General features: G+C 40.7%; 3 protein-coding genes, 1 long non-coding RNA gene and 1 pseudogene across 4 annotated transcripts; 2 read left to right on the forward strand and 3 right to left on the reverse strand.

Annotated features, from left to right (window-relative positions):
* Positions 1-4399: 4399 nt before the first annotated feature.
* LOC106339077 lies at positions 4400-5730 on the forward strand. The gene is made up of 2 exons (XM_013777897.1): positions 4400-5104; positions 5206-5730. The coding sequence occupies exons 1-2, from the start codon at positions 4400-4402 to the stop codon at positions 5728-5730; spliced, it is 1230 nt and encodes a 409-aa protein (XP_013633351.1).
* A 4038-nt stretch (positions 5731-9768) lies between these two features.
* On the forward strand, positions 9769-11527 carry LOC106340516 (vesicle-associated membrane protein 725-like). The gene is made up of 5 exons (XM_013779383.1): positions 9769-9958; positions 10394-10535; positions 10625-10745; positions 10900-10962; positions 11135-11527. The coding sequence occupies exons 1-5, from the start codon at positions 9769-9771 to the stop codon at positions 11279-11281; spliced, it is 663 nt and encodes a 220-aa protein (XP_013634837.1). The 3' UTR covers positions 11282-11527.
* Positions 11528-12372: 845 nt separating this feature from the next.
* On the reverse strand, positions 12373-21882 carry LOC106337438 (receptor-like protein 12). The gene is made up of 2 exons (XM_013776543.1): positions 19408-21882; positions 12373-12798 (listed from the first exon to the last, which is right to left on the reverse strand). The coding sequence occupies exons 1-2, from the start codon at positions 21860-21862 to the stop codon at positions 12623-12625; spliced, it is 2631 nt and encodes an 876-aa protein (XP_013631997.1). The 5' UTR covers positions 21863-21882; the 3' UTR covers positions 12373-12622.
* LOC106337439 lies at positions 17475-18696 on the reverse strand. The gene is made up of 2 exons (XR_001269025.1): positions 18418-18696; positions 17475-18006 (listed from the first exon to the last, which is right to left on the reverse strand). It is a non-coding gene; the product is annotated as an uncharacterized LOC106337439 (long non-coding RNA).
* A 2482-nt stretch (positions 21883-24364) lies between the features above and the next one.
* LOC106337629 overlaps positions 24365-26108 on the reverse strand; it is a 10777-nt pseudogene continuing 9033 nt past the window's right edge.

The raw sequence follows: 26108 nt of genomic DNA on the forward strand, positions 1-26108 counted from the left end.
TCTTGCCGCATCTCTCGCCAGAATTTCTGGAAAAACTTGCTGGTCATACCATCAGGGCCTGGAGCTTTATCTGGGTTTATATCAAAAAGGGCGTTCTTGATCTCTCGTTCCGACGGTTCCTCTAAGAGTAACCTATTGTCGTTATTAGACACCTTTTCCGAGATAAACCGAAGAGAGGGGTCTAACTGTGTTGGCAAAGAGGTGGAGAAAAGATCTCGAAAGTATTGAACAGCTACATTCTCCACTTCGATCTCTTTCTCGACCAGCCTGCCATGTTTATCTTTAATACTAATGATTCGGTTTTGGGCTCTTCGTTGTTTAGTAGTGGCATGGTGGAATTTTGTATTTTTGTCACCATGTTTGTGCCATTGGTCTCTGCTTTTTTGTTCCCAGAAAGTATTTTCATCTCTAAAAGCCATGGTCAGTTGTTTTGTCAATGCTTCCATTTCTTCTGTTGTCGTGGAGGCATCATCGTTGGCCAAATCAATTTTTTCTTTCAATTCTCTTATGAGCAGTGCTGAATTTGTAGGGTTTTGTCTCTTCCATGAACAAATTTTCCTACGGCATGAGGTAACTTTTTGATGAAAACTCCTTATTAGAGTTTCATCAAGATGTCCCCATCCCGAGGTCACCGCTTCTTTAAAACCTGGTTTTCCAATCCATCTTTTGTCAAACCGGAAGTTTTTCGTAGATCTTCGAACTCTCGATTGAATCCGAGCTAGGACTGGTCTATGGTCCGAGCCCCATAGCTGTAGAAATTCTACAACTGAGTGGGAGAAGAAGGCATGCCATTATTCATTTGCAACTGCTCTATCAAGTTTGCATTTTACTTTTCCGGATCTTCTCTTTCCCACCCACGAGAAAGAATTTCCTTTATAGGGGAAATCCAGCATCCCACAGTTGTCTAACATAGTGCGGAAAGGGAGGAAAGAGCTTTCTAAACGACGTCTTCCTCCCCTCTTTTCATGATTACCTGTGATCTCATTAAAATCTCCAATCATAAACCAAGCTCCGTTTCGTGTGGTGCTCATGCGAGACAACCGTTCCCAAACATGGTCTCGGTGTCTTACTACAGGGTTACCGTACACGAAGGTCATATAAATTGGGTGTCCTTCCAGGCGTGTCTCAATGTCAATCATATTTTTATCCGCATATAAAATAGTAACTGGCGGATCATCCATGTAAAAAAGTGCTAATCCTCCACTCCGACCAACCGGATCAACAGTACAAACATGATCAAATCCGAAAGTAACTTGCACATCTTGTAAAATGGATCGGTTATTTTTTGTCTCCGATAAAAATAAAAATCTTGGCACGAAACAATAGTATAATTCATGAAGATGTTCCTTCGTGAAATCGGCACCCACTCCTTGACAATTCCATGAAACTATATTCATCTTATAAGAGTTATTGGCCTCTAGAAGTTTATAGATATACTGAACACATCAACACCAGTTAAAAAACTAATGTGATGAGCGAAAACCAAACTGCTCGTGTATCCGTTTGCTCAAACACCACTCTGAGACAGGGTGAGTTGATCCGGAACTGAAAACTCCAACTTTCTAATAAAGATTCTCTGTGCTTAGGTATCCGACTTGTAAATTCTTTTGCCGCTACCGTAGTATTATCAGAGCTCCTTGATTATCCAAACTATTTGAAGCGCTTGAGGAATGGAGTACAAATTCAAAAGCTGATAAAGCAAAGTTTCCTTTTATTTTTTAATAGAAGTAGTTGTATATTTAATTTATCAACATCAGAGAATTCTAATGTGATAAACCAAAAACAGACTACTCTGAAAGTGTAAAACCCTTCGATTCTTCTTTATTCCTCTCCTTTTTCTTCTCAATACTCCTTAAGTAACTTTGGTTAAGCACATAAGTACAAATTCCTCAGACAAAAGTGGAGCAAAGGCGGGCACAATCAAAGACACAGCCAGTCGTCAATCTTAGTCACTATGAGTAGTTTATTGGATACTATCAAACCGATAAGAAAGAGCCAACTGGGGCAGAGCAAGTTTATTGGACACTATCAAACCGATAAGAAATACCAAAAATATTTAAATACACAAAAACTTAAAATTTTACACGAGGAACCAAACATATCCAAAGTTTTATCCGAATAATTAAAATATAATTTTTTTTTTTTAATTTTACCAAACCCCAAAACTATAACCAAAGCACTTAATCCAAAGCTTAAAAAATATTTGTAACACTGAAAGCATATCTAAAATATCCATATATACATAATAAACACAAAATATTTAGGGTACTTTGGATATCCGGACTAGAACAGAGATCTGCAGATCCAAAAAGAAAACCTAAAAGGTATTTTGCTCGATCCCAAACCAAACCTGTATTTTTGTGTCGGTTTAGTTTTTTTGGTCCAAATAAAGTATATATGTCTAAGACAGAGTTACATAAGAGTGTACATACAAATTTCAAATAAATTAATTTATAAATTATATAAATTTAAACAAATTCCCTTATTCGATATAATACGACTTTATAACATAATAATATACAAAATCCCAAAATGCTAATTAATATCAAATTTTGATTATAAGCCAAAAATCCCGAAAATGCTACAACAGTTTTCTATAAATACAGTGTTCTAATGTGGCATCCGATAATGTCTAGTCTCTACATTTTCGAATACTTTTTTCTCCCAGGCACGAGAATCGAGTAAGGTCCTTGACTTTTGCTCCCACTGAGCAACCCTCCCGCGAACCAGCGGTCCTTCGCCACTGATTGGATCTGAGCTCCTGCTACCTTTCTGCCAATTCAAAAAATTCCTCCTTTTAGAATAATCCCCCGGTCCACCACAGATACTGACGATCCATCGCCGGATTCCCCCTGCGACTCCGGTCGGCAGGCCGACGTTCCACCGCTAACTTCTCCACCGGTACCGGATTTCTTCCTCCCTCCAAAGGAATGAAGAACAGAAACCCTCCGATCTTATGGACTTACAAACAGATTCCAAGCTCTTTTTCACCACAGAGGTATCTCTGTGACTGAAAAACCTCCACGCTACCACAAGCTTACTGGGGAATCCCGGTTAGCTTTGTATAATCTCAAAACAGAGTAGAAAAATCCTTCACCTGATTCAAGTCCTCTACACGACAACTCTCCAAAAGCACCTTAGGGGTCTCTGTTCTGGATTTTGACTTTGAGGGAATCCTCAAAGCGAGAAGTACACAGATCTCCCCACTAACGCACGTCTGGAAGTAATAAGCTTCGAGGAATCTTAGGAATCCACCCATGTCTCACCGACGGATCTCATCAATAGAAAAAGGAAAGGGCCTTGAGCTGGAAGCTCAACAACCAACACGCACAGCGCGTGTTAAAGCCCCTCTACCAGACAACTCCGACTTGCTGCGCAAGCACTCTCTGGCTCTCATCGGTAGAGTAACAAACAAGACAACACAAAAAGTCTGGTCACTAATTCCTTTCTTCACAGAGCACTGGAAAACAGAGTTCAAACCAGTGGGAGCTGATCTAGGAAATGAATTATTTCAATTCCAATTTGAGCGAGAATCAGACCTGTTATCGGTGCTTGACCAACGACCCTATCACTATGCACGATGGCTAGTCATCTTACAGAGATGGGAACCTACTGTCTCTCCTACTTTCCCCTCCTTAATACCTTTTTGGATAAAAGTGCAGGGGCTCCCGGTCCATCTGTGGACCGAACCTACTCTCAAATGCATCGGTTAAGATATTGGCCTATACGAGAAAGCTGAAATCTCATCACTCACAGCGAGGATGCGGGTACATGTCAATGGTTTACTTCCCCTGATAAAAGAGTCTGTTGTAGAATTCCCAAACGGAGATGAGGTCACCACAACCCTGGTATATGAGCGACTAGACAAGCACTGTACTAGATGCCTACGACTGGACCATGAACTGAAAGAGTGCTTGGTGGCCAGAGCGGAAACAAAAGCGCTAATGGCCTCCCAAGAGGGCGTAAAAGGCAACTCAAAAAATCACTCTGGCCAGGACTCTGGTTCCGTACGTGAACAGAAAGACAATGCTCCTTTTCTCTTCTCTGCCTCAGGCCATAATGATAGTAAGATCAGAGGAAGGAAACAAAACTACAACGCTCCGGTCCAATCTTCTGCATCAACTCATAGAAAAGATTCCGACAGGAGACCCACTAAGGACAATAGAGCCGCAACGCAAGGTGGTTATGAAAGATACTCACGCATCCCTCTGGAACCTACTACTCACCGCCATCTCCCACCCCCTCCGGGAAGAAGCTATTATAGAGAGGTCCAGAAGCCAGTACCTGAGACAAAAGACACTGGCTCTAGTGCTTCAAAGAACCTTTATGTGGAACCAAAGAGGGGTCTCCCCGGGAACTAGATCGGCCACCGGTTCCACAGGAAGCTCTAAATGTAACAATGGAAGAGGTGAGAGATGTTCTGCTGCAATATACGAAATGTGCGGACCCAACTGAGAGAGAAGCAAGACTAGAACGAGTAAGGCAAGCAGAGGAACAAGGGCAGATGGAGGAAAATGCCCTGATGATGGTACGTGCCTCTCAGAATGCAAGTGCTGCTGGCCAAAATGCAACTCCGCCCAATGATACACCTGAGAGAATCCCCGCTACCCAACGTCTGGGACCTGATCCTCACCACCACACTGATAACTCAGGGAAACTCCCACCACACCCAAGCTCTACTTATCGGGAAAGACTCCCTGCTACTCTCCGACTAGGCTCCCAGACTCCGCCTATAGAGCACACATCTGAGGTTATTGGTGAAACGCAGAATGCTGGGAACATTGGAAGACTACCAATGACTTTAAGGCTGGGCCCATGTCTGGTCACAGACACGGAGGGAGGAGCTCCTAGCGCTCCAATAGCTGGGAAAAGGAAGCCAAGACGCCCCCCTGGGAAAAACAAGAGCTTAGACATCGCCACCCTACCTACAGGGACAGCACCTAGTAAGCGGAAAGTCCTGAAATCTAAGCCATCCCCTGTTTGGAGGAGTACAACACAAAAGACTGGTCAGACCGCAAAAGCTAGCAAGACAAGCAGAGCCAGGAAGGGTGAGACTTCTAGAGCCGAAAGGGATCAGGACCAAGTAGCTTCAGCATCGGAAAATGTACCTCTGGTCAACTTGATACCGAAGTCTACGAGACGTCGGATGGATTTTTGGATTCCATCCAACCCCGCTCCTTAGCGATTTTAAGCTGGAACTGTCAGGGGTTAGGGAATCCCCGGACAGTTCGACGCCTAGGAGATATATCTAAGAAGTATGATCCTGATATTATCTTCATCATGGAATCCAAAAATCCCAATGATGTTGTGCTAAAGAAGCTTGAACATCTACGAGTGCACTATGACTGCCATCACCTGGTCTCCCCAACTGGACATGGGGCGGGAGGATTAGGACTGTTTTGGAAACGTGAACTAAACCTTCAGGTGCTAGAATTTACCACCAATGTAATGGACACAATCGTCTCTTATGAAGGAAAATCCTTTTACTCCTCATTTGTTCATGGAAGTACGATTCGAAATGAGAGGAATCTCTTATGGGAACGACTTCTAGAGAAAGCCTCAGGCCATGAAGAACCCTGGTTTATAACGGGGGACTTCAATGATATAATTTGCGGCGAGGAAAAGGATGGGGGCGTGATAAGACCAGAGGGCTCCTACTCCGACCTCCGCACTTTCTTCTCTGAAGGTGACCTGTTCGATCTCCAACACTCGGGAGACTTTCTTTCCTGAAGGGGAAAGAGAGGTGACCACCTAGTACGATGTAGGTTGGACAGAGCGATGGCCAACACGCAATGGGCGGAATGTTTCCCGACGGCTCGGTGCAAGTACCTTGGCTTCGAAAGTTCTGATCACAAACCTCTAATTTCATTCTTTGATAGAGGAAATCGAAGAAAACGTGGTATGTTCCGTTATGACCGCAGGCTGTGCAAAAACGAAGAAGCAAAGCGGGTTATAGCTGACTCTTGGCGTGCGACGACCAATGCGTTTGTCAGTGATAAACTCAGCTCGGCGCGGAGTGCCATTTCGGCCTGGAACAAAACTCAACAACGCAATAGCCAACGAGTCATAGAAGAGATACTCAATGACAACAACACCATCCTGATACAGAACATCTCGGAGACACTCAATGCGGCTACTTGGCAGAAGAGGAGTACTGGCGGCAACGGAGTCGTTTGCTATGGCTGAAATTGGGCGATCGGAATACGGACTACTTCCATGCTATCACAAAGTCGCGTAAAAGAGCCAACGGCTTCTCAGTGATTGAACGAGAAGACGGACATATGGTACATAAGGAGGAAGAGATTGTCTCTGTTATCGGAGATTATTTCCAGAAGTTGTTTTCTTCTCAGCCTGGTGACAGAGAAGAGACAGTGAAACAAGCCCTTCATCCTATTGTCTCTGATGAGGAAAACCACGCCCTCACTTCTATCCCGACGGAAAGAGAGATTAGGGACGCAGCTTTCTCGATCCATGCGGGAAAAGCCCCGGGGCCAGATGGATTCTCAGCCGGCTTCTTCCACACCCATTGGGAGGAGATTAGCCCTGATATTATCAGGGAGATTCAGGCCTTTTTCATGGGAGAGTCTTTGCCGGATCGCATAAACGACACTCACATACGGCTTATCCAAAAGACCCCCCAACCGTAAAAGGTCTCGGATTATCGACCTATCGCGCTATGTAACGTGTACTACAAGATATACTCCAAAATCCTCACAAGAAGACTACAGCCCCTGATGGAGAAGCTGATATCCGAGAACCAATCTGCTTTTGTCCCGGGAAGAGCCATTGGAGACAATGTCCTAATTACCCATGAAGTTCTCCACTATCTCAAAACCTCCAAAGCGGAGCAGAGGTGTGCTATGGCGGTTAAGACGGATATGAGCAAGGCATATGACCAGCTCGAATGGGAATTTATTGCGCTGGTGCTAGAGCGGTTGGGTTTCCACAACGATTTGATTAGATGCATATTGCAGTGTATCACATCTGTTACATACTCCTTCCTCATTAACAGCTTGCCTAGAGGGAAGGTAGTACCGAGTAGAGGTCTCCGCCAAGGCGATCCTCTCTCTCCCTACATATTTATCATGTGTAGCGAGGTTCTCTCGGGATTATGTAGCAGAGCCCAAGAAGATGGGTCACTCCAAGGCTTGCGAGTGGCTAGAGGCAGTCCTAGACTAACTCACCTCTTCTTTACGGACGATACAATGTTCTTCCTCCAAGCTTACAAGGAGAATTGTGTGTCTCTCAAGTCTATTTTAGACAAGTATGAGAAAGCTTCGGGGCAATCGATAAGCAAGGAAAAATCTGCTATCACCTTTTCTAGAAAGGCCCCTGCCTCGCTAAAGACAATGATCAGAAGCGAACTGCAAATGGAAAAGGAAGGTGGAGCCGGGAAATATTTAGGACTACCCGAGCACTTCGGACGCAGGAAGAGGGATCTCTTTTCAACTGTGGTGGACCGGATTAAGCAAAAGTCGAGAGGCTGGAAAAATAAATTCCTATCCGCTGCAGGGAAACTTGTAATGCTTCAGAGCGTACTGTCTGCGATCCCCTCATACCCATGTCATCCTTCTTAGTGCCTGTCTCGCTGTGCAAACGCCTCCAGTCTGCAGTTACACGCGACTGGTGGGATCAAAATGAAAATGAGAGAAAGATGGCTTGGGTTGCTTGGGACAGTATAGCCAAACCGAAAACTATTGGCGGGTTAGGGATGCGAGAGTTCCAGAACTTCAACATTGCACTGCTAGAAAAGATTGGGTGGAGGCTGCTCCAAAACCCCAACTGTCTCCTTGGAAGAGTACTATTTGGAAAGTACTGTCAAGACTCCAACCTCCTACAAGCCGAGGAAGCTTCAACTATGTCACATGGATGGCGTGGAGTCCTCAAGGGCAGAGATCTTTTACTTAAGAACCTAGGATGGGTTGTGGGCAATGGAGACTCCATCAGCATCTGGAACGACCCATGGCTAAGCCTAACTTGTCAACAGAGACCAATGGGACCGCCAAATGAAGCACACAAAGACCTTACTGTCTCGGACCTCATAAACGCTGTGACAGGAGACTGGGATGTACCTAAAATCAAGCTCTTACTACCAGAATACGAGGAGAAAATACTAACCATCAGCCCAAGCCTGACTGGGGCTCCAGATAAACAAGTGTGGCTAGGAACAAGGTCAGGTACTTACTCTACAAAATCTGGGTACTATACGGCGGTTAATCAAGAGGAACATGGAGAAGCAGCACAAAATAACCTCGGTTTTCAGTGGAAAAGGAGTGTCTGGAATCTGACTTGCGCCTCAAAGATTAAACTCTTCTCATGGAAGCTGCTCAAGGGAGCTATCCCGGTGGGAGAAAGACTCGTAGATAGACACGTTCCTGCTGACCCCTCTTGTAAATGATGCGGCTGCTCGGAATCTATTATTCATCTTCTATTCCAATGTCCCTTCGCGCAACGAGTCTGGCGTTTAGCTCCTCTCATGACTGCTATGGATGTTAGTGGAATAATAGATTTACGGAACAGCTGGGATGGCCTATGCGCTCTTAAGTGTCTCCCCCCTGCAGGTATCACGTCGAGCACACTGGTGCCTTGGATCTTATGGTCCCTTTGGAAAGCTCGGAACAAATTTTTCTTCAAGGGCCACTCTGCTTCGCCGGAAGACACCTTGATGATGGCTATTGTGCTAGCCCGAGAATGGAGTACTGAAGTGAAGAAGGAAAGTACTGTTGGTCTGAAACGCCCGCCTCTTCCCGCGCCGAACCCTGCTGGTACGGTGGTGATTCGTTCAGATGCAGCATGGTCCTCTGTTTCAAACGACACGGGCTTGGGATGGATCATCCTCTCTACCACCGGTAATCGCTCTTTCAAGAAGACTACCAAATGCGTTGCTTCGTCTTTATCGGCGGAAGGCCTAGCCCTTCGTGAAGCTGTCCGTACCTGTGCAAGCTTGGGACTGAAGAAGGTCTCCTTCGAGTCTGACTCTGCTCAACTTATCAAGGCAGTGAAGTCCGAAACATCCACAACTGAACTCTATAGCTTGGTGTCTGATATAATCTCTTATGCTTCTGTGTTTGAGTTTGTCGATTTCTCTTGGATCCCTAGAGAAAAAAATATGTTAGCAGATTGTTTGGAAAAGGAGGCATTGAATGCTCCTGAACCTTTGGATGTTGGTGATGTCTTCATTGCTCCCAACTAACTACATTATCAATCGAATTATGTGTTTCAAAAAAAAAAAGCCAAAAATCCCGCGTTTTAAAAGCGCAGATGTGTCATTGAAAAGAGTGTAACTCTAACCCTCTAAGTCATCTATCTATCATAAAACAAGATAGAGTTTCAAAAAGAAATCCAAAGTCAAAAACTTGTATGTAATTCAAACATACATCTTCCCAAAATCCATTACAAGTTTCTTTTAACTAGTCCATTACAAGTTTTATACAACATAGAAAGCAGAAACATTTTTAATTAAATTAACTAATTATATCAGATAATTAAATTAGGTAATTAATATTAATTAATACGAACGAAAACGCGATAAAAGGAGAAACTTCCTCTCTCTGTCTCACAAACGTTTTCAACTTTTGTTGTTTGTTTGTTGTCTCTTCAACAAAGTCTCAAACGATCGCTGCGTCTTCCCCATCTCTCTCTCCCCCTTTCATTCTCCCTTCTATTTTGGATCTTTCTTACTTGCGTACACACCAAGGAAACAAAAAAGAAAAAGAAAACCAGATTTGTTGTGCGTTAGGTTTTTTTTTCTCTCCTCTTCGGGACAAAATGGGACAAAAGAATTTGATCTACAGCTTCGTTGGTCGTGGCACGGTGATTCTCGTCGAGTATACTGAGTTTAAAGGCAATTTTACTTCCGTCGCGGCACAATGCCTCCAGAAACTCCCTTCTTCGAACAACAAGTTTACCTACAACTGCGACGGTCACACCTTTAATTACCTCGTCGAAAATGGGTTCAGTGAGTCTCACTTCTCGATTCCAACACATTTTTGTGTGGATATGATTCTCTTTATGCCTTGGATGTGTCTTTGTATTCGTATTGCAATCTATTACAGTGGATCTATATGGTTGTTGGTGGGACCAGTGACATTGGTGTGTATATTTATGGCATTTGTTCTGCTTCTGTGAAAGTTTTTTGTGTGTTTCGGTATTATAAGGTTTCTTGCCAATGAAGTTAGCTTTCTTTTGTATTGATGGATGTATGTAGGATTAGATATTTTCATCTTTTTAATTATTACATTTCTTGTTTTGGATCTCTCTGGTCTCTGTTTTAGGCTGTATTTGAACTAGGTGATGTATGACAATTTTTTGCAGTTTCTTACTTGTCATGGATATTATTTGTCATGGATGATGGATCTGACAAAAGAATTTTATGTGTTATGGTTGTGTATAGCGTATTGTGTTGTTGCTGTTGAAGCTGTTGGGAGGCAGATTCCAATGGCCTTCTTGGAGCGAATTAAGGAAGATTTCAGCAAGAGATATGGTGGTGGGAAGGCTACTAATGCTAAACCCAACAGCTTGAACAAAGAGTTTGGGTACTTTAGCTCTACCATCAGAATAAAACACAAAAACTTCCTTTCTAGTCTCGGTGGATATGATATTAACTTTTTTGCCTTTCCCATAGGTCTAAACTAAAGGAGCATATGCAGTACTGTGTGGATCATCCTGAGGAGATTAACAAACTTGCTAAGGTTAAGGCTCAAGTGACTGAGGTGAAAGGAGTTATGATGGAGAACATTGAGAAGGTAAGAATAGTATTATCATGTTAATCTCACAATTCTGTTTTATTAATTTGAGCATATTTGTCAAAACTGGCTTCATTTTTCTATGTTCATTGAGGTAAAAGTGAGCCACTCCTATTTAACTGACTGAGCTTTTATGTAATTAATTTATTTGCAGGTTCTTGACCGTGGTGAGAAAATTGAGCTTCTAGTGGACAAAACTGAGGACCTTCGTTCACATGTTAGTGCTTACCTTTCACTGATATGTGTCTTAGTTTTTTAATAACATTTTTTTCAGAAATTTTAAATTCAGGCTTGAATTAATCAAAGAAAAACTTATGTGTATACATGTAAAAACATAACGAGGCATTAGAATGCTAAGGCTCTTATATTTGCCATTTCAATATCAACAGGCACAAGATTTCAGAACACAAGGAACGAAAATAAGAAGAAAGATGTGGTGGGAGAACATGAAGATTAAGCTCATAGTCGCTGGTATCATCATTGCCTTGATTCTCATCATCATCATCTCGGTTTGTCCTGGCTTCAAGTGTACTTGAAAGGTAGAACAGTCTGAGAGATTATAAGCCCCTTATTGTTATACTAACCTAACTCCTCCCGGTATTTGCCCTTCTATTTTGATCTTTTTGTTTTCGCAGCGTCTCTTTTATAGTTTATTTTTATTATTGTTAGGAAAAAGCAATATGATAGCTCAGTATTGAGAAATGATGATTTGGGTTGTGAATGTTTGGAAAGGGATATAAGCTGTTGGGGTTTGCTTATATATAGGCTAGGTCTTTGTGCTATTGGTGATCACATGTTTTTTTTTGTAATCTTGAATTGAATGTTGGGGTTTTGCTGTTTCCATCCAATCTCCAAAATTTTCTCATTAGGGGAAAAACATTATATTAGATCTTTGTGCTCATGGTGATAGAAAATTCACTCTACTTATTTGATAGAATAAGAATTAAATTAAACAAAGTGTTAGATTAAGATATAACAGATCATACGGTAATGATCTAATACAAGACCACAACTACTTGAGAGACAAGGAAATATCAAACTCAAACTCAAACTGAAACAATTCTAAAGATACACAAAAAAACACAAAGAAATGCTTCAATACAAAATCAACTACTACTTGAAAGACACATAAAGCTCAAACTCAAAACTGGAATAATCCTTGAGAAATAGTCCCTGTCAGTTGGTTGTAAGCTCTAGTGACTCCAGCTTCTTAAGCTTGGCGGAAAGACAAAGGAATCTGGCCTGTGAAAATGTTGTTCTACAAGTTGGGTGTAGCCACTGCTGCCTTCAATGGTTTAAGGAATCTGTCCTTCAAGTTCGTTTTGGCAGCGTAGAAAGTAAAGACCCATGTTTTCTCCATAGATATACCTTTATAATGAAAATCTCTAGCATCCACATAAATCATATTGGGTGTAAACACTGTTAGTGTAATTCATATATAAACCCACATAGCCATTCATTGTGAGTGATGATGCTTTCCAACTTATAAAATAAGTTGATGGCAAGCTTCCATCATACTCATTATCAGATATCTCAAGTATCTACAGCTTAGGAAACCCCAAAGTACCCTGATAAGGAGGAGATATAGAGCCATAGAATTTGTTTGAACAGAAAGACTTGCGAAATTTGTAAGGCCTAGAGCCAAAAAGGAAACTTGTATTTGATTCTGTGGTGGTTAACAAGTAGAAACCTTAAAGACAAGCAATATAAGATACTTTAGAAGATTTATAAAAAAGGGAAATAGAACAAAGCATCAGACAATGATACAACAAACATAAGGAAATACTTCTATACATGAGTACTCAAGCACTAGACACATTGAAAGATTACACTCAAACTGAAACAATCCTAAGGGTTTCTAAGCTTGTTTGGACCAATTATCTTGACGAGCCACTCAGGTTGTATGAAGCAATGAGTTGTGCTATTGCCAATCCAAGAAACACTCCAAGTACATACCCTATTGCCACACCTTTCCAATTCAACACTTGTTCATCTTCTCCTTCTTCTTCTTTCGGAGGTTGTTGTGTCGGTGGCGCAATAGTACCAAAGCAAGTTTCGTGGAGAGGAAGACCACAAAGCCCTGCATTCCCTTCAAATGAAGATTTAGGTTGCCCTGTAATCTGTGTTCCCTGTGGTATTTCACCCTTGAGTTGGTTGTAAGACATATTTATGTACGCCAGAAAAGAGAGGGTCCCAAGCCCACTAGGAATGGTCCCTGAGAGTTGGTTGCTTGATAGGTCAAGTGACTCGAGATTGCTCAGATTGGAGAAAGACAGAGGAATATGACCATTGAAGGCATTGTTTGAGAAGTTGAGTGCAATCAATGCTTTCAAGAGACCAATGGATTCAGGAATCTGTCCTTCAATTCTATTCCCTGAAAAATCAATGGCTGCGTAGGAAGTAAGAACCCTCTTTTGCTCCATCAGTAGACCTTTGTATCGCAAATCTATAGTCTCTACGGACGCAAAGTACATTCTCCCATAAGAAGTTGTTCTGTATACCATATATAGATCACCATCTTCATTCATAGTAAGTGACGATGCTTTCCAGTTGACAAAGTATCTTGGTGGTAAGCTTCCAGTAAAATGATTATCAGATATCTCAAATATTCGAAGCTCTGGAAACCCGAGAGGACCTTGATCAGGAGGAGATATAGAGCCATAAAATTTGTTGGAGCTGAGGATAATGACTTTCAAATTCGGTAAAGTCTTGAGCCAAAAAGGAAACTTATCTTTGATTCTGTTGTGGTCAACAACTAGAAACTCCAGAGATGAGCAATTTTTAAGAGACCTTGGAAGTTTCCCGGTTAATCGATTGTGTCCAACATCAAGTGTCTGTAGAGAAGCATTCTTATAAAAGGCGTCAGGAACACTTCCTTTCAAGCTGTTCTTCCGGAGATTCACAAACGTCAAGTTACTCAAGCATTGAGGAATTGGACCCGTGAGGTTGTTGTAAGATAGCCACAAATCCGTGAGAGATCTACAATTGCAGATTGAAAGAGGTATGCTCCCTGTGAATCTATTGCCTGACGCATCAAAGATGTTGATAGAGAGGGGTAGAGCAGGAATTGCTCCTTCAAAACGGTTTTGCTCCATAAATAAATTCTTCACCGATGAATTTATCAAAACATCCACTGGACCTTGGAAACCATTAAACGAATTATTTGAAACATACAAGGTGTTTAGACGAGGAAGCTTCCATAACCACTCAGGGACTTTCCCTTTGATTTTATTTCCTGAAATGTTTATAAATTCCAATTTCCGAAGGATCTTTAAGATATTTGGGAACTCGCTGATGCCGCAGCCTGATAATTTCAAAACCTCCAAGTTTTTCGATATGTCTAACTTTGGACCTAAACTGGCCGGAGATATACTATTACCGGAAAGATCGAGTTTCAGCAAAGATTTTAGCGAGGAGAAGAGGCTTACATCAATTGGGTAACTTGTGTTAAGGAAAGAAAGATCGAGATGTATGAGGTTGATGAGCTTTGAGATAGGATCTATGATTTTTCCTTCAAAATGGTTATTCCCAAGGTACAAGTACTCGAGCCTGGACGGGGTAGAGGAGTTAGGAAATTCAATAGAACCGATGAAATCATTTCCACTTAGAACGAGTTCTGACAAGAAAGGAATAGTGGTGAGAGAAGATGGAATGGTTCCAGAGAAGTAATTGTCACTGACATCTATAGCTGAGAGGATGGTAAGATTCTGTACCAGTGGGAAACTACCAGTGAGCTGGTTGTCTTGAAGGTACAACTCCTTTAACGAGGTTAGGTTACTAATTGTGGGAGGAACTTGCCCGGAAAAGTCATTGGACTTAAGAGACAAGTACTCAAGTTTGTTGAGATTTCCAAACTCAGAAGGGAGTGAAGAACTGAATTTGTTGTAACCTAGACTAAGGAAACGGAGGTGGTGCAACTCAAACAGGCTACTACTGTTGGGATTCAGAGTTCCAGAGAACTGATTACCAGCAAGGCTTAAATCCGAGAGCTTTGTTAGATTCCGTAAGAGTGGGAAACTACCAGTGAGCTCGTTTCGGGTAAGGTCTAAAACAGAAAGACGGCTTAGGCTATTAAATGAGGAAGGAACTTGGCCTACAAATCTATTACTGTAAAGAGATAAGTACTCTAACCTGTCGAGACTGCCAAATTCAGAAGGAAGTGAAGACGAGGTGAAGTTGTTGTGATTGAGGTCAAGGTAACAAAGATGGTGTAACCTGAATAGGATACTATTGGGCTTTAGCGTTCCACTGAGGCAGTCCTGGAGTCGTATCATTGTGACCGCACCGGTCGAGTTATCGCACCAAACTCCATTAAAGGGATCACTGAGGTTGCAATGGCTGCTATCAAACTCGTTCATGAACTTAGTGAGAGATTGAGTCTGATGGGGGCCACAAGCAACATAACTATTATCATCGGGGTTTGTAGTGGAAAAGTATGAAGGGGAGACGCAACAAAGCAAGAGTAGCGAGAGAAAATGCAAATGCAAACGGGATTCAGACATGGTTTTTATGAAAACTTTTGAAGAAGAATTATTTTGGTTTAAGAAAAAGGAGAGGGAAGGTTGGTGGTATAAATAAAGATACGTGGGTTTCAACTGGAGCTACGTCACCCAGGCAACTTGACTTATAAGAAGTTAGAGCTAAGTGAAGTCTTTGTATTCTAGCTTGGAAAAAAATATATGGCTAAGTGGTTAATTACCACTCAAATCATGAAGTGAAATCCAGGTTAGTTGATTCTTCTAGCGTACAACTTTGACTGGAATAGTTAGCCAGAAAAAAAAATTGAATTGGAAAGACATCGGTTCGAAATTTCGCACATGTGTCCAAAACTACATAATTCAGTTTTAGCATATAACGACATGCACATAATGTTTGTGGAGTCTAAAATTGCAGACCTGTTAACGAAGGACGGTAACAGACAAAGTGGTCACGTATATATATGTTTACCTAACAGAAGACCTTACATGTATCACACACTAAGTGGATCATCATCAACTAAGGGAACTAGAATCTTCCAGCTGATAGATGAGGAAGTGGTGAAGTTAAGAAACAGAGGGCTTTATCAAATGGAGGATATATGTTTGTGGAAGAGGGAGAATGGAGAGTACAGAGAAGGGTTTTCTACATTACAAACTTGGAATGTTATCAGGGTTCATTCACCAAAAGTTCCTTGGTATAAAGGTGTTTGGTTTTCTGGAGCCACACCGGAGTTCTCCTTCCTAGTATGGATTGCTATCCATAATAGACTGGCGACGGGTGACAGAGTTCTCAGATGGAATCCGCAAGCTATATCCACTTGCTGGTTATGTCAAAGGGCTACTGAAACTCGGGACATCTGTTCTTTGACTGCCTATTCAAAGGAAGTGTGGTTGAGTACTATAAAAAATCTGGCAGGGAATAGGAGATTTCACGAGTGGTCAAGTGTGGTTCAGGTTATAACAGATGGACTTCACGGAAATATACAGACTTTCTTACTCCGGTATAGTTTTCAAGCTGTTGCTTATGCTTTATGGCATGAAAGGAATGTGAGAAGAGTTGGAGAACCCTCTCTACCGGCGGACTGTCTAATTACTAGGCTGGACAAGTTGATCAGGAATAGAATTACTTCACTAAGAAAAAAGGAGGGAAGGAAGTATAAGAAGGCAATATATAGAGAGTTGGTTTGATAGAGATTAAGAGGGATTTTGATTTTGTATAGAGTTTTCTCTTTGTTTGTATATAGAGGAAGCATATTCATATCTGTAACAAGGTTTTTTTGATTGAAATAAATTTAAAATTCTTTCAAAAAAAAAAATATATATATATATATGTCATTATGTCGTGTGGAGAGATGTGTCAACTAGCGGAGGTGTTTTCTTAGCTTTCTGGAAGTTTTGTGGGTTTTAGTAGTATGGTCCTTAAATACAAGAAGATGTTGAGGCGTGATCATTACTTTTCAACTAAACAATGAGGTCTCTAAGATTAGGAATGCTTCCGATTTGGAGTAAAACATGAAATTGTCTCGAGAGAGAATGCAAAACTTATTACAATATTTAAGCCAAAAATAAACACAATCGAGTAAAGAAAAGGATAAAAATCAGGCCCACCTTAGTGTGTCCTCTAGCTTTATGGATTATCGACGTTGCTAGCTAGACGCAGTTTCTCGGAATTGCCACCGATGATTCCACCATTGGTAGCCATCACACTAGCCGGATTGATGATTAGATTTATTATCGGAACAATACAACCGCAGGCGATTGGAACCGATCACTCACTGGTGCACCATCTAGACAAAGGGAAGAGACACTAAATCTACATGCTCCATACCAATCGGTCTGCCTCACTTGATGAATCGATTCTAGCAATGGAGAAACTTCGCTCCATCTTGTTTACTCCCAAAAGATAAAAAGATCAAGCATAACCGATAAAACAAAGAAATCTACACATAGATCCAACATTTGAAAGCGATATGAACATTAATAAGGTGAGGATATAAAAGCAAAAACAAAGATAGCCGCATTTAATTGGACTTCGAAACCTAAGAGATCGGAAGCCAAATATTCCTTTTCCTTCAATCTCCTTAATTTTCTCACTAGGGAATAAACATTAGGTTAGATCTTTGTGCTAATGGTGATAGAAAAACCATTACCCTTATTTGATAGAAGACGAAACTAAAAGAAGGATTAGGTTAAGATACAATCATACAACACATAAAATAATGCTTCAATACAAGACCACAACTACTTGACAGACAAGGAAAAATCAAACTCAAATCGAAACAATTCGAGTGATACACAAAGAAAACACAATGAAATGCTTTAATACAAGATCAACAACTACTCGACAGACGTTGAAAGCTCAAACTCAAAACTTGAACAATCCTAACGTTTATGCGCTTATTCACACTAATTATCTTCACAACCCATTCTGGTTTGTATGAAACGATGACTTGACCTGTAGCCAACACAAGCAACACTCCAGGTCCATCATGGTGTTACTGATATCCAATTTAGCACTTCATGACTTTCTTCTTCTTCATGATTATAGTTTTGTTGTATTGGCCACCGCGTTAGTGTCAAAGCAACTTTACTCTAGAGGAAAACCAGAGAGCCCTGCATTCTCTTCAAAGGAAGATTTAGGTTGCTTTGTAATCTTTGTTCCTTGTCCTATTTCACTCTTGAGTTGGTTGTCCAAAATTGAGGAATAGTCCTGGTCAATTGGTTGCTTGGTAGGTCTAGTGACTTCAGCTTTTTAAGATTTGCAAAAGACAGAGGAATATGACCTGCAACAATATTTTTCAATAAATTGAGTGCAATATGTTCTTCAAGTTTGTTCAGTGGCACCGTAGGAAGTTAGAACCCATGATTGCTCCATTTTTTTTTTAACGAAAGATAATGACTTGCAAATTTGGTAATGCCTTGGAAAAAAAGGAAAGTTGTATTGGATTATGTTGTGGCCAACGAGTAGAAAGCATAAACACGAGAAATATAGAAGAGACTTCAGACGATTTACTAAAAAGGCGAAATAGAACTGTTGAGATCTATGCCTCTACACAGACATCAAGTTACCATTTGTTCAAGCACTTATGCACTTAGATAGCTTGGAATGCAAAACTCAGTAGCATAAAGTTTGTGATGATAAGAGATATGATGCAAGACAAGGATGTAAAAGGGACCACACTTTAGTTGTTTACCCTGAGTTCGGCCTCATTCGAGGTACCTACATCTCAGGGGGTAGGCTAGCTACCAATCCACTAGATCAAGAGGTTACAAGCTTTGTCCCTCACCCTCTCTTGTAAATACAAAGCTATCTCTCAAACCCCTGTTTCCCCTCTCTCTAGTTTCTCTACTACCAAGCTTTTATGTGCTTGTAGTACTCTCAGCCTAGGTGTTTATACACCTCTCCTGCCCTCTTTGGTGCTGTCTCTCAGCACCCCTTGGTGCTCACTCACGTTTAGCTCTAGCACTCTGGTGCTCTGCTCCAGCAGCACACCCAACCTTAGACAACATATCTCTGCTTTTATAATAAGGAACATCCAAACCTAAAAGCAACAACTAACCAAACCATAGGTAAGTTTCACTCTAACCAGAGTTAAGCTTGGGTTCCTTTTTTCTCATCTTTATGCAGAGATAGTGCAGAGCATGCTTCCCTTTGTCTCCTCTGAGACAAGCTTCAGCAATCGTACAATCCGGTACGTAAGAGAGAGACCATGAGATTAGAATCATCTTTAGAACCCTCTATCTCAATCTGAGTCTTTTGCTTCTATTCCAAATGAAACCTTCTCCTCCTGAAAGACTCTTTCTTGTTTCATCAAAAGCTGCACTCCACATGATTGAGAATAGCCCGTTGGATTCATAACTAACTCCACAAGAACAAAGCATCAGATAATAATATAACAAACATAAGGAAATGCTTACATACACGTGTACTGAACCACTAGACATATACTGAAGGATTAGACTCAAACTAAAATAATCCTACTGGTTTCTGCGCTTATTCGGACCAATTATATTGACCAGCCACTCAGGTTTGTATGAAGAGATGGCATGTGCTATTGCCAATCCAAGTAACAGTCCAGGTCCATACCCAATAACTACAGCTTTCCAGTTCAACAATTGTTCCTCTTCTTCTTCTTCTTCCTTGTCTTCTTCAATATGTTGTTGTGGTGGTGGTGCAAAGCAAGTTTCCTGGAGAGGAAGACCACAAAGGCCTGCATTCCCTTCAAATGAAGATTTAGGTTGACCAGTAATCTGTGTTCCTTGTGGTATTTCACCCTTGAGCTGGTTGTGAGACACATTTATGTACTCCAAAAAAGAGAGGCTCTCGATTCCATTAGGAATAGTCCCTGAGAGGTGGTTGCTTGATAGGTCTAGTGACTCAAGCTCTCTCAGATTGGAAATAGACAGAGGAATATGGCCTGTGAAGGCGTTGTTGGATAAATTGAGTGAAAACAGTGCTTTCAAGAGACCAATTGATTCAGGAATCTGTCCTTCAATTCTGTTCCCTGAAAAATCAATGGTTGCGTAGGAATTAAGGATCATCTCTCGCTCCATTGATAGACCTTTGTATCGCAAATCTATAATCTCCATAATGGCAGCGCTGAATTCTCCATGTATAAATTCTCCGTGTTGCATATATAGACCACCATATTCATTCATCGTAGCTGGCGATGCTTTCCAGTTGACAAAGTATGTTGGTGGCAAGCTTCCAGAAAACTTATTATCAGATATCTCAAATATTTGCAGCTCTGGAAACCCGAGAGGACCTTGATCAGGAGGAGATATAGAGCCATAGAACTTGTTTGAACTGAGGATAAGGACTTGCAAATTCAGTAAAGCCTTGAGCCAAAAAGGAAACTTGTCTTTGATTTTGTTGTGGTCAACAACTAGAAACTCTAGAGATGAGCAATTTCGAAGAGATCTTGGAAGTTTCCCGGCGAGTAGATTGTGTCCAACGTCAAGAGACCGTAGGGAAGCACCCATATAAAACGTGTCAGGAATACTTCCTTCCAAGTTGTTCTTCCTAAGATTCACAAACGTCAAGCTTTGACTCAAGCATTGCGGAATTGGACCAGTTAGGTTGTTGTAAGATAGCCACAAGAGCGTCAGAGACCTATAATTGCAAAGTGAAAGAGGTATGCTCCCTGTGAATCTGTTGTCTGAAGCAGAGAAAACGTTGATAGAGAGTGGTAGAATAGGAATTGCTCCTTCAAAATAGTTTTTCTCCATAGATAAATTCTTCACCGATGAATTTACTAAAACATCAACTGGACCTTCGAAACCATCAAACAAATTATCTGAAATAAACACTGTGTTTAGATGAGGAAGGTTCCACAACCACTTGGGGATTTTTCCTTTGATTCTATTGTCGGACAATGCTATAAAATCCAACTTCTCAAGGTTCTTTAAGGCATTTGGGAACTCGGTGATGCCACAGTCTGATAAGAGCAAGATCTCCAAGTCTGTTGGGATGTCTGACTTTGAACCTAAACTGTCCGAAGATATGCTATTACCGGAAAGATCAAGGTGCACCAAAGATTTTAGCGAGGAAAAGAGGCTTATATCAATTGGGTAACTTGTGTTAAGGAAAGAAAGGTCAAGAACCTTGAGGTTGATGAGCTTTGAGATAGGCTCTATGATTTTTCCTTCAAAATGGTTGCGCCCAAGGTACATGGACTTGAGCCTAGATGGAGTAGAGGAATTAGGAAAATTAATAGATCCGTTGAGATCGTTTCCACTAAGATCAAGATCTGATAAGATAGGCATATTGACTACAGAAGAAGGAATGGTTCCAGAGAAGTAGTTATCATCAAGATTTAGAACAGAGAGCATGGTTAGATTTTCCACAAGTGGAAAACTACCAGTGAGCTGGTTGTCTTCAAGGTACAATTCGGTTAACGAGGTTAGGTTACTAATTGTGGGAGGAACTAGCCCGAAAAAGTCATTAAAGGCAAGATCCAAGATCTCAAGTTTGGTGAGGTTTCCAAACTCAGAAGGGAGTGATGTATTGAAGTTGTTGTCACCTAGATCAAGGTAACTGAGGTGGTGCAACTCAAACAGGCTAGTACTCTTGGGATTCAGAATTCCAGAGAAATGATTATTAGAAAGGTCTAAAAACGAGAGCTTCGTTAGAATCCTTACAAGTGGGAAACTACCGGTAAGCTCGTTTTGGGAAAGAGATAAATAGGAAAGAAGGCTTAGGTTATTAAATGAGGAAGGAACTTGGCCTACAAAGCTATTATTGCCAAGAAATAAGACCTCTAACCTGTTGAGATTGCCAAATTCAGAAGGAAGTGAAGACGAGATGAAGTTGTTTTGATCGAGGACAAGGTGACGAAGATGTTGTAATCTGAATAGGCTACTATTGGGCTTTAGCGTTCCACTGAGGCAGGTCTGGAGTCGTAGCATTGTGACCGCACCGGTCGATTTATCGCACCAGACTCCATTATCGGGATCACTGAGGTTGCAGTGGCTGCTATCAAACTCGTTCATGAACTCAGTAAGAGCTTGAGTCTGATTAGGATGACAAGCAACATAGCTACTATCATCGTATTTGAAACTGAAGAAGCTCGTTGAAGGGGAGATATAACAGAGCAAGATTAGCAAGAGAAAATGCAAACGCAAACGGGATTCAGACATGGTCGTTATGAAAAGTATTGAGGAAGAAGTATTTTGGTGTAAGAAAAGTGAGAGAGAAGATTGGTGGTACAAATAAAGATATGTGGGTTTCAACTGGAACTATGTCACCCATACAACTTGACTTAGAAAGAAGATAGAGGAGCTAAGTTGAAGTCTTTCTATTTTGGCTTCAGGTACAGTATGGCTAAGTGGCTAATTGCGACTCAATCCTGAAGTGAAATCCACGTTAGGTTATTTTTATAGCGTATAACTGTGGATACGAATAGTTTAACAGAAAAATACAAAAACAAAACTTGAATTGGAAAGACATCAGTTTGAAATTTCTCACATATGTTCAAAACTACATAAATCAGTTTAGCGTAACGACGACATGCACATAATGTTAGTGGAGTGTCAAATTGCAGACCTGGTCATAGACAAAATGGTCACGTTATGGTTTAGCTAACAGAAGACCTTACACGTATCACACACTAAAGGAACAAGAATCTTCATTTGGTATGTGTAATGTCGTGTGGAGAGATGTGTGAATTAGCTGAGTTACATCTCTGTGATTCTTCTTTCTCCTTTGGTGTTTCCTGAGATTTGTGGAGGTTTTGTAGTCTGTGTACAATAAGATACTGAGTCGTATCGTTTCTTTTCGACAAAATAATGAGACTCTATAAGATGAGGAAAGCTTTGGATTTGGAGTGAAACATAAAAGTAATTGTATAGTTGTTCTGTTATGAATTCACCAAGTTTGTGTGAAACGCAAACTAATTTCGTAAACATAGATATTTCTTTCTGTTCGTATTGCAATCGATTACAGTTTGACCTATTGGTAGCACCAGTGACATTGGTTTTATATATTTATGGCATTTGTTCTGCTTCTGTGAAAGTCTTTTTGTGTGTTTCTGCATTTTAAGGTTTCTTGCCAATGAAGTTAGTTTTAGTTTGTTTGCATGGATGGATGTATGTAGGAATAAATTGTTCATTTTATTTATTTATTAAATTGCTACTGCTTTCCAATTGCTACTTTTTGCTTGGTTAGTGTTGTTGTATTGGCGGTATGTTAGTCTCAAAGAAACTTCTTACAGAGGAAGACCAGAGTGCCATGCATTGTCTTCAAAGGAAGATTAGGTTGCCATGTAATATGTGTTCCTTGTTGTGTATATCATCATAAACGAGAGGGTTCCAAGTCCTTTAGGAATATCACTTCATTTACACATTTAAAACTCATGACTGTTTTAATCCTCTGTTTTTATCCCTTCTCTGTAAAAGTCAAGCCTCGTTGACTTTGATGTATCAACGAAATGATTTTCTTTTTATTAAGCTTTTATTTTGTACGTATCTGTCTTCTCTTCTAATAGTAGTGCTTAAGCGTTAAAGACGTTTCTTACTTCAGAAAATTTCCCTGTCGTGTTCTTTTTAATCCCACTCCTTTGCTTGGTCCACATTAGACTTTGTATTTCAATCGCTTTGTATACCATATATAGACCACCATATACATTCATTCTAAATGATGATGGTTTCCTATTCAAAAGGTAATTTGGTGATAGGCTTCCAGTAAATTTAGTGTCAGATATTTCAAGTATTCTCATAGATAGCTCAGGGAAACCAAGAGGACCTTGATGACGAGGAGATAAAAAGACCATAATAAAAATTGTTTTAATGAAAGATAAAAACTTGCAAATTGGGTAGAGCCGAAAGGAACTGTGTCATTGATTTTTGCTGTTTTCAAGGATAAGAAACACCACAGAAGCGCACTTTACAAGAGGCCTTGGAAGCTTCTTGGTTAGCCGGTTATATCCAACTTCAAATGTCTGAAGCGATGCACCAACGCTGAACTTGCTAGGAATATTTCATTCCAGATTGTTGATAGAGAGTGCGGGAGTGGTAGAATGGAATTGCTCCTTTATTTTTTGAGACATTTTTTAATCCTCTGCTTTTAGCCCTTCTTTGTATATAAGTCAAGCCTAGTTGACTCTGTTTTATCAATGAAGTGATGAATTAATTTGTTTTTACTTAGCTTTTATTTATCAACGATAATGGCATTAAGTGCTAGGGACATTTCTGAATTCAGAAAAACTCCCTGTTGATTGCATATTTTGTAGTCTTGAAAAATTAACATGTTGTGATCCTCTGCTTTTCCTCACTCCTCTGCTTCGTCTACGTATACAGAATCAGGTTTATAATTTCTCTAGAAAGAGTAGCTTCCATATACTATCAATATTTTGTAGTATCTTGAAGCTTGAAAGACAGAAATCTCACACGGCCAACTTTAAACTAATAACTGACCCAATCACAAAGCTTTCTATACAAAACGGCCATTTAATATATTAGTTGTCTCTATATCTCATTAGGTCTCTACAGTTTCTTGGCTTCTTCTTACCGTCGTTTGATCAATCTAATATTTGAATATCACTAAACCCCAATATGACCACCATTCACCATCTTCCATGCTTTTGCCATTATAATGAGTAGAATAAAAAGAGAGATGCACATGAAATTCAAAACATTCACCATTCTTACTTTATAGAAAACAAAATAGAAACAAAGCATCAGATAACGATACAACAAATATACAAAGATGCTTCCATACAAGAGGAATCATCAACCACTTGACATACATTGAAGGATCATACTCAAACTGAAAACAATCCTAGCGATTTCTGCGCTTGTTCGGACCAATTATCTTAATGAGCCACTCAGGTTTGTATGTTGCAGTGAGGTGTGCTATTACAAGTCCAAGCAACACCCCAGGTCCATACCCAAAAACTACAGCTTTCCAGTTCAACACTTGTACTTCTTCTTCGCCTCCTTGCGTAGGTTGTTGTTTTGTTGGTGGCGCAATAGTCTCAAAGCAAGTTTCCTGGATAGGAAGACCACAAAGGCCTGCATTTCCTTCAAATGAAGATTTAGGTTGACCGGTAATCTGTGTTCCTTGTGGTATTTCACCCATGAGTTGGTTGTGAGACACATTTATGTACGCCAGAAAGGAGAGGGTCCCAAGTCCACTAGGAATTGTCCCTGAGAGCTGGTTGCTTGATAGGTCTAGTGACTCGAGATTGCTCAGATTGGAAGAATATGGCCTGTGAAAGCGTTGTTTGAGAAGTTGAGTGCAATCAATGGTTTCAAGAGACCAATAGATTCGGGAATCTCTCCTTCAATTCTATTCCCAGAAAAATCAATGGTGGCGTATGAGGTAAGGACCCCCTGTTGCTCCATAGTTAGACCTTTGTATCGCAAATCTATAGTCTCTATAGCGGTAATGTGTAACAACATCCCATAATTAAATTCTTCTTGTACCATATATAGAACACCATCCTCATTCATCGTAAGTGAAGCTGCTTTCCAATTGACAAAATACATTGGTGGTAAGCTTCCAGTAAACTTATTATCAGATATCTCAAATATTTGTAGCTCTGGAAACCCAAGAGGATCTTGATCAGGAGGAGATATAGAACCATATAACTTGTTTGAACTGAGGATAAGGACTTTCAAATTCGGTAAGCCAGAAAGGAAATGTGTCTTCAATCATGTTGTGGTCAGCAACTAGAAACTCTAGAGATGAGCAATTTTGAAGAGATCTTGGACGTTTACCGGTTAGTCGATTGTGTCCAACATCAAGTGTCTGTAGAGAAGCACCGGTATAAAATGCGTCAGGAATACTTCCTTCCAAGCTGTTCTCCCGAAGATACACGACTAACAAGTTACTCAAGCATTGAGGAATTGGACCCGTGAGGTTGTTGTAACCTAGCATCAATTGCGTGAGAGATCTACAGTTGATGATTGAAAGAGGTATGCTTCCTGTGAATCTATTGCCTGTGGCATCAAAGATGTTGATAGAGAGTGGCAGAATAGGAATTTCTCCTTCAAAGCAGTTTCTCCCTATCGCTAAAATCTTCACCGATGAATTTACCGAAACGTCCACTGGACCTCCGAAACCAGTAATCGAATTATTTGTGACAATCACTGAGGTAAGACGAGGTAGGTGATATTCCGTGTTTTTAACGGTTTTAAACTCGTTTTGAAGCAATTAAATGGTCGGTTTTAATTAATGTTTTGGTCTATTTGATGCGTTTTGGTGTTCTTAAGTGTAATATGCAGGTTACTAGATAGCTTGCAAGAAAAGAACGCATTCGGGATTTATTCAGAAGCAAGATGGACCGAACAATGGACCGAATGAGAAGTATTGATCGCACAGGACATAGATCGACCGATCCATTGTCTGTGGATCGACCGATCCAGAGCTAAGAAGAAAAGCCGT

The sequence above is a fragment of the Brassica oleracea genome, chromosome C4 (assembly GCF_000695525.1).
Source record: "Brassica oleracea var. oleracea cultivar TO1000 chromosome C4, BOL, whole genome shotgun sequence".
Lineage (NCBI taxonomy): Eukaryota > Viridiplantae > Streptophyta > Magnoliopsida > Brassicales > Brassicaceae > Brassica > Brassica oleracea.

Bases quoted from the DNA above. Each gene is read 5' to 3' on its own strand.
- LOC106339077 (XM_013777897.1), top strand. From the start codon at position 4,400: ATGGAAGAGGTGAGAGATGTTCTGCTGCAATATACGAAATGTGCGGAC. The intron at 5,105-5,205 runs GTACCTCTGGTC...TGGAACTGTCAG, and splicing joins TAGCTTCAGCATCGGAAAAT to GGGTTAGGGAATCCCCGGAC.
- LOC106340516 (XM_013779383.1), top strand. From the start codon at position 9,769: ATGGGACAAAAGAATTTGATCTACAGCTTCGTTGGTCGTGGCACGGTG. The intron at 10,536-10,624 runs GTACTTTAGCTC...CCTTTCCCATAG, and splicing joins AGCTTGAACAAAGAGTTTGG to GTCTAAACTAAAGGAGCATA. The intron at 10,746-10,899 runs GTAAGAATAGTA...ATTTATTTGCAG, and splicing joins TGATGGAGAACATTGAGAAG to GTTCTTGACCGTGGTGAGAA.
- LOC106337438 (XM_013776543.1), bottom strand. From the start codon at position 21,862: ATGTCTGAATCCCGTTTGCGTTTGCATTTTCTCTTGCTAATCTTGCTC. The intron at 12,799-19,407 runs CTTGCTTTGCAC...CTCTCCACGAAA, and splicing joins TGGTCTTCCTCTCCAGGAAA to CTTGCTTTGGTACTATTGCG.